This window comes from Ceratosolen solmsi, unplaced genomic scaffold (assembly GCF_000503995.2).
Source record: "Ceratosolen solmsi marchali unplaced genomic scaffold, CerSol_1.0 scaffold31, whole genome shotgun sequence".
Taxonomy (NCBI): domain Eukaryota; kingdom Metazoa; phylum Arthropoda; class Insecta; order Hymenoptera; family Agaonidae; genus Ceratosolen; species Ceratosolen solmsi.
The window spans coordinates 3,481,025-3,491,402 of NW_011948432.1; the positions used below are offsets into that span (position 1 = coordinate 3,481,025).

Consider the following 10,378-nt stretch of genomic DNA (forward strand, 5'->3'; position numbering starts at 1 on the left):
GGGGGGGGGAGGCGAATCGAAAAATCGATTAATCCATCTGCGGCGGGGACGTTGAACGATTTCTCTCGAGGCGTGCTCGTAACTTCCCGCATAATGTTGCAAAATTACGAAGCAAGATCGTGTATCAGTGACGTATAGACACGTATACGCATAACCACACAAAGCGTGATCGCGCACATACCTTTACGTATATTTATTCGTGTGGTAGCGTAATATTGTTTTCGTATTTTCATGTACTTTATGTACTTTATGTACTTTATGTAGACGACGCGCGGGAAATTTTCGCCAAGGAGCTCGATCGGTCCGCGCCCGAACCGTTCCAAAATAAATGCTTAAACGGTTTAAAAGATCGGCAAGCTTAAAAGGAAGTGAAAAGCCGCGCAATATGAATCGTCGCGTCGTTTTCTACCTCCCGGCCCTCGCTCGCCGTCCCATCCCGCGCCAATGACGACGTGCGCAAAACTCGCTCTTAATTGTTTTTTCTCCCTTTAATTTACGATAGACATAATTATAATTTAAGAGCCGAGGCGATAAATTATTTACTTAAGTTTCACTCGTCGCGGCGCACCGTGAAATCGGTCTTCCGAATCGCGATCGCGACGACACGTATAACCATTTTTCATCGCGCCATTACGCGTGCGCTCACCGGGCATAGATCACTTCCCTTATGCGGCTTTATTTCACGCTTTTATATTATCAGCGCTTTTATACTATCGCTTGTTTCTGTTTTTTTTTTTTTTTTTTTTTTTTTTTGTTGGAACTTCGTAACTGTGTCGAGGATAATCAAAGGTCAACAGTCAGACGAACGGCGCTCTCGTATCTAAGTGCGATTAAAGCGTTGGGTGATGTGGCGGGAGGGAGGTAGGGGGAGGGGGAGGCAGTATGGCGCATTTTGACGAGAGAAGGTACCGATTGCCGACAACCGATCTCACAACTGGGATAGCTGCAAAATTTCATGGTCAAGTGGGTAGCTTGCGATCGTGGTGACGTACGGCGAGGAAATCCCTCCCATCGATCCCCCGGCGTTCCCTCAACCAGATGTTTCGAGGGGTCGCGACTAACCACTTCCATCTTCGTCGAGATTACGGCTCTGACCTCCTTCCTCTTTTCTGCCTTAGTGCGCCTCGCGCAGCAGCACGCCCAGCTGCAGCTGAAGCCGCTGTTCTTCGAGGTGCCGCTGCTGGAGAGCGACCCCCTGTTCACCGGTCGGCACTGGCTACTTCAGGAGTTGCGCTGCCTCGTCGAGGGCTCGAGCTCCGGTGTCCTTATCTCCGGTTCGCCTGGTTCTGGCAAAACAGCCCTCGTACTCCAGCTCGTCGACCACAGTTGCTTTGGACGCAAGCGCGACCAGAGGTCTCAGCCGGCTCCAGCGGACGAGCCCGAGGTCGGCAACGGTGGCCGCGTAGGCATCCAGCAGACGAGCGATAAGGTAGGCCGTTAGTTAGGTCACTGAGACGTATGTTCGGCTTTCGCCACTTGCGACGCTATGCTACGGCAATTACCGAGGTTGTCCATCTCGATTGCCCATCCGCGGCCTCGGAAGCGAGGAATTTTAATGAAGGCGCGACCGAGTCGAGTTACCACCGTCCAGACGGTATCTTTCAATTTACCGCGATGTTTTTTTTTCAGTTTTCGCTCAAGAAGTCCGGGCATTTCCACATTCGTCCCCCCCCCCCCCCCCCCCCCCCCCCCCCCCCCCCCCCCCCTCCCCAACCCCCACCACTGCCCCATACACCCTCAGCATGCCAACAGATCGCATAACGAGCTTGTGTAATAAAGATTGTTCGATTAACGGCGTTTATGCGTACGAGAGAAGGGACTTGGTCACGTACACCTGCGATAAATCTTTTCGCATCTTTTAATTTTCATTAATTAACCAGTGTCGTAAATTCGAACGTTCCGCATCAAAATCAAAAGCATAACCTCTCTCTCTCTCTCTCTCTCTCTCTCTCTCTCTCTCACTCTATCTCATTTCATATCAATTTTATTCCGTTTATAAGCTGTGGCCAATTTGCCAATGTTTATTTACATTTATTTTCTACTTGTCCATTACAATGTATCGATCACTTTTAAGCTCGAAGCTGCTCTCTTTCAATATTAACGTAAATTTATTCGCGGCATTTAATTGACGCGCGACGATTAATTAAATTAAAAACCGCCAATCATAGATTTACGTTTAATGAAAGGCGCGATTAACCATCAGTGAGCTATTTCCACGATATGTTACGTAAGTAAGTAAGTGAACAAGTAAGCAAACAAGCAAGTACAGTCCCCTATAAATCCTTACCTCGTTGAGGCCTCGATGTCCCGCAGATTTGGCGAATCGAATGGAACGATATTTGGAGCATTGCTGTCGCATTTCAGATTCGCGAATTGGCATCGCACGTGGTTGCCTACCACTTCTGTCAAGCTGACAACAACAGCACCTGCCTTGTTCCTGACCTTATTCATTCCTTAGCTGCGCAACTCTGCCAAGCACCTCAGCTTACCTCGTACCGTGAGTATCTACTGTCCGAGCCCCACTTGCAAGGATCTCTATCGCAAAAGGTTTGCACGGTCGACCCGGATCTCGCCCTTCTTCGAGGAATCATCGAGCCCCTTTTCATTCTACGAAAAGCCGGACGTCTACCCGACACGAATATGGTACGTTTAAAGCAGGTTTGGTTAAATCGATAGATGGTGCTTTGGGAATTTCGCGGGGATAATCAGATGATGTGCGTGTATGTTGAACTGTATTTGCAATTATTTGTCATTGAAAAGTATTCTCTCTAATTCTCTTATAAAAAAAGAAAAATAACCACGTATGAGCGAATCTATTTTTCTTAACGTTTGACAACGTGGAATTTGTCAGAGCTTCCCAATACCTAATTGGTTAAACGATGAAAACGGAAAAACAGGCGAGAAAATTTATAGCTCAACTTAGTCTTCTGTCACTGCGAGTCCGAACATTTGAATTTTCATCGATATTTTTAAACGACTTAGTCGACGCCTATCCAACCCATCCAATTAAGAATCCTCGCGTCCCGTTAAAAAGCAGGCACCTCCTGTTACTCCTTTAAGCGTCGCACTCACAAAGTTTTTTTGCGTAAACGCGAGCGCAGGTGATACTGATCGACGCCGTATGCGAGGCCGAGTACCACAGACCGGACAGGGGCGACACGATAGCCTCGTTCCTCACTAGGCACGCGCCCAGCTTCCCCAGCTGGCTGAAGCTCGTGGTTACGGTGCGTAGCCAATTAGCGGACTGCACCAAGCAGCTGCCCTATACAAGGATATGCTTGGATAAGAACGCGAACGACACTTCGGGAGTCAATGTCGGCAAGGACCTCTCGGACTACATTGGCTACAGGCTCAGCCAGAGCCCCGCCATCCAAGCCAACGTCACCGCCGTCCTCAACGGCAAAGCCGAGTCCTCGTGCTCCGCTACCCAGACGAGGTTCGCCACACACCTCCTCACTCTCGCCAACGGCAGCTTCCTCTTCGCCAAGCTTACCCTCGATCTTCTCGAGAGTGGGCATCTCGTAGCCAAATCTGCCAGCTATAAGGTCAGTACTTTGGGATCCAGAAGTCAAGAGATATATCATATAGATATTGACAATTCTCCTATTGATAGCATAATATTTTCTTCGTCACTTGCGACAATTTTCATTTGATTTTATAATTTCCGTTAATTGCACGCGCGCAAGCACACACGCACACGCACACACTCATGGCACGCACATGCACTCGTTCGTGCATAAGCATGCTTATACATATATAAAAATATTTATTTGTAAATGCGTAAAAACGTTCGTGAAAATGAGCCGTACGAGAAATTTCGCTTTTTAAAAATCTCATGAAGATCTTAAAAATGTTGTTATGCACCTTTATTTCTACATATTCTACAACCACGTGTTGTAAATCTTATCGCCGGTCGAATACTTTCTAAATTACTCTTAGCACAATATTTATTCTCCTACGAGACTTAAGACTTGTTTTTATTAAAAATAAAAATTTAAAGCCATTCATTAACGTATCATTCGAATTTTAGAAAATATACGAATATTATTGTAGAGGTCACAGCGTAGATAACTGCAAAAATTTATAGCCGGTAAATCCAAGCATTTAAGGTATTTATCCGTTTGTCATGATTTAGTGCAATGAGTGTAATAATTAATAATAGCTTAATTACGTCTTATTTTAATGAAAATGACTTTTAATATTAAAAGCTGTATAATACGAAATTTAAAATAAGTTTGAGTCTATATCTATGGGCGTGTGCGTGCGGGTGTTTGGGATAAGTAATCGAATGGCAAAAGGAGAGGCGAATGAAACGTTATAATTCATAATTACGGATCAGACCGGGACGAATTTCAATTACCGACAAATCATTTATTTTCAGGTTTTACCAGTTTCACTTGCCCAGATTTATCTGCTACACTTCAACTTACGCTTTCCAACGGCGGCGTCATTCGATAAAGTCCAGCCTCTCCTCGGCGTCTGTCTTGCCGCACTTTATCCCTTAACTCTACCCGAAATCTTCTACTCCGTAAATTCGCTTAACAATAGCTTCGTCGTTACCTGGGAAGATTTTTTACAAAGATTTAAGGTAATTACGTACGGTCCACGTCGGCCATTAAAAAGTACGCTGCCATCGGTTGCTCAAACGGCTTATCACTATGTCGTAGATGCTCTCTGGATTTCTCGTGAAGCGCCTCGACAATACCTACATGTTTTTCCATCCGTCGTTCAGGGAATGGCTGATGAGGAGGGACGAGGGCGAGTCCACAAAGTTCCTCTGCGACCTGCGCCTCGGTCACGCAGCAATAGCCTTCCGACTCTCGCGACTCCAGGCGCCCTTGGACGGTGAGAGGACTCTCGAGCTCGGCCATCACATCCTCAAGGCGCACGTCTACAGGGGTGTCACACCCCTTTGGCCATCGCGCGACTTGCAGGTATCCTATCGTATTTCTACAGCCCCCCCCCTCCCGCCACCCACCGGCAGCTTGAATTTCTAATCTTACCATGCGCAATCGCGCTCAACAGGCTACGTGGTTAGCCTCCTCCTCGGAGTGCGTCTCCTCCGCGCTTTGCACTCTGCGCAACGTCTATAGCCCCAACGTCAAAGTATCGCGCCTACTTCTACTGTCCGGGGCATCACCGAACTTCGTCACTGAATACCTTGGCAATGCCCCAGCCCTCTGTATGTACGCCCACGAGGGATCCGTTGAGATGGTCTCCTTGCTGCTGGAGTTCGGGGCGGACGTCGAGCTGACCAATAGCCAGGGCTACACAGCGCTGACACTGGCCGCAACTCGGGGCCACTGCGACGTCGTGCGCAGGTACGTGTTTCCCTCCTCCGGCTGAGCCTCCTCCGGCTAAGGTAGGACGAGCTCTCATCCTCTTTGCTCCTCGAACGACAGATTGGCGGCAGCCGGGGCGTCGTTGGGCCACGCCGACATGGCCGGACAGTGCGCACTGGTGCACGCGGCGCGTCACGGACGGCTCTCGGTGGTGGGCTACCTGCTCGCCTGCGACTGGATCCTGGCGACGGCAGCGGAATCCTCGATGGACGTGAGCCGCGAGGAGGCTGCCCAGCAAGCGGTCGTGGCCGCCGCGGCACAGGGCCACGAGTCCGTCGTCGAGTACCTTCTGGACATGTCGGAGGTCGTCGTCGACAGGCCCGACACCCTCCTCGGCGAGACCGCGCTAACGACCGCAGCGGCCAACGGCTCCACCGCCACCGTTTCCGCGCTCCTCGCCCGGGGCGCCAGCCCCTCCACCCTCAACGTCAAGGGCTTCACGGCTCTGATGCTCGCAGCCAAGGAGGGCCATTGGGGCACCGCCGAGAGACTTCTGCAAGGTATGAGCCCCCCACCCCCGTAACCCCACAAGTTTGCCGCAGCATCCATTGCCGAGCATATTGTCATTCGTTATTTAGCATGTTCATCGGTACCAACTCGACCGTACTCCTCAACTTTCCACCACAATATTTTGCAAAATGGCAATCGACTGTTGTCATTTAGCGATTACGCGAGCTCTTACATCGCTCAAACAAATCGTTTCGCAATCTTCAGGATAATTGATAAAAATTGATTTTTTTCTATTTCACTTGACTTTTGTTACTACGACGACCGTTTCCCCCAATATCAATTCTACGACTATCTAAATTCTCAATTTACACGATAATTTTTAATATTAAATGCATGTCTCGGCTGTGAATTATCCTTTAATTACCAATTATAAAAGAATTGTAGAACGCGTGTATAAATTTAAATACCATCCTTGCGCATGAAAAAGGAAATTGATTGCACCACCATCGCATAGAAATAAATAAATTGAGACTTCTCGGTGGATTATAAATCAGCCATTCGCAGTCTATTATATACCGCTATTCGATAATTATCTATTATAATTATTATTATTATCCTATCAGACATCCCCCGGGGTCTATAATATTTTGCATAAACAAGGGGCCGAGTGAAAAGAAAGATTATTCGCATACTCGTGCTCGGATTTAGCCTCTGGTGTAATCATCATTGTCTTCGTCTTCGTCTTCATCTTCATCATCACCATCATCATCATCATCATCATCATCATCATCATCATCATCATCATCATCATCATCATCATCATCATCATCATCATCATCATCATCATCATCATCATCATCATCATCATCATCATCATCATCATCATCATCATCATCATCATCATCATCATCATCATCATCATCATCATCATCATCATCATCATCATCATCATCTTCTTCTTCTTCTTCTTCTTCTTCTTCTTCTTCTTCTTCTTCTTCTTCTTCCTCTTCTTCTTCCTCTTCTACTTCTTCTTCTTCTTTCTCTCCCCCTTCGTCCTTCTCCATTCATTCGCGTATTATCCTTATTATTATTATTATTATTATTATTATTATTATCATTATTATTATTATTATTATCATTATTATTATTATTATTATTATTATTATTATTGTGCGTATGCGAATTCTAGGCTCCCTGTCAATGAGCACCGAACAAGATCTCGAAGTGACAACGTACCTCATGAAGCAAAAAGATCCAGTCGGTCGTTCGTCTTTGTCTTTGGCAGCTTCCGAGGGCCATACAAGTCTGATAGATCTACTTCTCGATAAGGGAGCCGTTCTCGAGGACACTGACAAAGAAGGCCTTACCGCTCTCGCGTGGGCTTGCGTTCGTGGAAGATTGAATGCGACGCAGTGCCTCATAGACCGAGGCGCCGACGTCAATACCTGCGATAAGACTGGAAGAACGCCTTTGGACCTGGCTGCGTTTCAGGTAACCCATTGCGATAATTCCTACGCATCCCAGATCTCCCTGTCGCACTTTCCTCCGACAATATTAATCGTTTATTAATTGCCTCGGTTGAAGATAATAACGCTTATGGAATTTTCATCGATCAAAATTGTCGATTGGCTCAAAATCCCAATTATATCTCGTGAATGAATGGTCAACAATGATCCTAATGAGTAAGCTCAGTATGAATGAGAAAGAAATGCCGAATATAATTGCGACTTCCCGTCAACCTCCCCCTCTCCTCCTAATCCTCCCAGTCTCGATGAGGTCTAGTGTAGCGGGTATCCCAGTCTGAACTGGCGATGCAGAAGCGATGCTTTCGATTCGGTAATATTAACCTCGCGAGGTCGTTTGCAGGGTAACCCGAAGCTGGTGCAGCTGCTACTAGAGCGCGGCGCGACCATCGAGCACGTGGATCTCCACGGTATGCGTCCCCTCGACCGGGCGATCGGCTGCCGCAATATACCCGTGGTCCAGTGCTTTCTTCGTCGGGGCGCGAAACTCGGGCCCGCGACCTGGGCGATGGCCGCCGGCAAGCCCGACGTCCTCCTCATCCTCATGAACAAACTGCTCGAGGACGGCAATGTGCTGTACAGGAAGGGACGACTAAAGGAGGCCTCCCATCGTTACTCCTACGCCCTCAGGAAGTTCCCCGCTGCGCCGGAGCAGAGCCAAGGCCCCGAGCACGAGGACCAGAACCACACGCTCGCGCATCTCCAGTCGTTCGAGCAACTCAAAATGAACTTTCTGCTGAACTTGAGCAGGTGCAAACGCAAGATGAATGTGAGTCGAGTACTTATTATTATTATTATTATTATTATTATTATTATTATTATTATTCAGCTTTTTTGCTCGGTGCGCGCACGATCGTATGGATAAGAAATATGAGGACGATTTCGTAATCAGTCAATCTTTGTTACCACTCAATAAAGTTGTCTGCCGGCATATCGGTTGGTGCACTGCGCGTTATTCTTTAATTTTCGTTAAAGATCGGATAACCTTAACCTTATTATCGCTTTTAAAACTTTTCAAGCCGTGACTCAACCCCATCAAAATCAATCTCTTTATTAATCTCTTTATCAAAGATATTATTGTATCAGCAGTAATGTCTATTTATTTATCGTGTTGAATTATAAAGTGACTATAAACTACTTGACAAATCAATATGTTTAGTCGAATTGTTTATAATCAAATTGATTTCAATTTAAAGTTTATATTAATTATCAATGAATAATACTTTGTTAAAATTTGCTTTGATTTACTATATTGTTTCTGTTGATATAATTTATTTGGAAGCTCAATTAATGGCCATTAAGTTTTATAAACTAATTAGCTGTTGATAAAATTAATCGCACGAAGTTATTGAAGCATTGCACACATAAATACTGGATATACATACATACATATATACATACATATATATATATATATATATATATATATATATATATATATATATATATGAATAAAATCATACTCGTATAATCACTCGGATATACGAGATATAAAAACGAGGTTATAAAACGAAAGAGTAAACTACGTTTGACTTATAAATGAAAATGTTCATTAAAATCTATCTGTATCCGCACAAATCATTTTTCATATAAATCATTCTATTCATTTTACGAGTTGATCGCCGAGGGTTACAAATAACTGCCTCACCTTAAATTAAGCTTTTTCTATTATTTTTGTTGGATTTATTACTTTTCTTAGTTAAAAAAAAAAAAAAAAAAAAAAAAAAAAAAAAAAATAATGAAATCCCCATAAGTATTTAAAAAACTTATAAAATGAAAACATATATATATATATATATATACATATGTATTGTTGTATGTATGTATATATCAGTTGCCGTATTATAAGAATGAATATGCGTTGCCTTGATGAAATATTATTCAACGGGATTTATAATGCACAATTATGTAGAACATAATTTTGATCGACGTATAATATAACTTTATTATAAAAAGTGGCGGAAAATCGATGTATTTATGGGCAGATCCTTTAACTCTTAGCCTCGAGCGTCTCGCTCGTAAGGAATGGAGTAACAAGCTATTCGTACGAAAAATTCGGATGTCAATGACCCGCTCCCCGCTATAAACTATAATTTGCCTGCACGTAAAATTTGATAAGCCATGGGAATATTAATCGTGAGGTACTTAATACACCCGGATTTATGTTTCAGGAGTGCGAGGAGGCTATCGAGTTGGCCGACGAAGTCTTAAAGATCCGCCTCTTCTCTTATGAGGCGTTTTACGCCCGAGCCAAGGCCAAGCTGGACGCTGGTCGACTGGACGAGGCCCTCGACGATATCGAGGAGGGGTTACGAGTCGCGCCACCTCAGAATCGCCAAGATCGCCGAGTCCTTGTGTCGCTGCGCGACGAGATCATCTCGAGAATCGAGGGTACGGGTATCGGCAGCAGCAAGTCCGGCTACGGCAGCTGCAGCTCCAGGATCACCATGCGCGCCTCCATCGACACTCTCACCGAACTTTAGACGAGCTTTTTTCACGATACTTTTGAGAATCATGTATGATATTAGGATTGAAAAGCTTGCATTGGACGATTGTCCTGGACGAACAAACTGATTAGCATCAAATATGTGTTTGTACATATATCGTTGTACTTCGTGTATGTATTCGCGACTGTCGTATATCTGAGATTGTAATTTAAGATATTTTTATGGGAATCGCAGTGACTGAATCGATGATAAATTTGCTTACTACCTTATTTTATATGATTTTGCGTTTGAAAGAAGAATCCAGTCAGACGTTATAGAAGAAAAAAAAGAAAGAAAAAAACCGATAGATCTTCGATGAAGTTCGGGTCATTTTATCATCAGAATATTCGTATTTTTCAATACACGAACAATACTTCAAACGCTATCATCTCGGCATGGATTACTCTAGTAGTGCGTTACCAAAGTCATTATTTTCATTACGTTAAACCGAGTTTTATCAAAGTACTTCAAACATATTCAAATATAATCAACGAAATTGAGCATTGGCTTTTCCTAATTATCAGTAGTAAGTGTGATTGCAATCTCTATGAAATTGCAAAGTTTAATATTGCACTAC

At 44.6% G+C, this 10,378-nt stretch overlaps 1 protein-coding gene across 1 annotated transcript in view; it reads left to right on the plus strand.

The window, feature by feature from the left end:
- The window catches only part of rols (zinc-RING finger and ankyrin repeat domain-containing protein rolling pebbles), a 68,507-nt gene extending 58,129 nt beyond the window's left edge, over window positions 1–10,378 (plus strand). Inside the window, exons 9-18 of the mRNA XM_011502315.1 lie at window positions 1,119–1,429; window positions 2,365–2,643; window positions 3,102–3,545; window positions 4,382–4,588; window positions 4,668–4,934; window positions 5,026–5,321; window positions 5,403–5,842; window positions 6,982–7,283; window positions 7,659–8,084; window positions 9,487–10,378. Coding sequence (XP_011500617.1) covers window positions 1,119–1,429; window positions 2,365–2,643; window positions 3,102–3,545; window positions 4,382–4,588; window positions 4,668–4,934; window positions 5,026–5,321; window positions 5,403–5,842; window positions 6,982–7,283; window positions 7,659–8,084; window positions 9,487–9,798 — 3,284 coding nt within the window. The 3' untranslated portion in view covers window positions 9,799–10,378. The remainder of the gene's footprint in view (window positions 1–1,118; window positions 1,430–2,364; window positions 2,644–3,101; window positions 3,546–4,381; window positions 4,589–4,667; window positions 4,935–5,025; window positions 5,322–5,402; window positions 5,843–6,981; window positions 7,284–7,658; window positions 8,085–9,486) is intronic.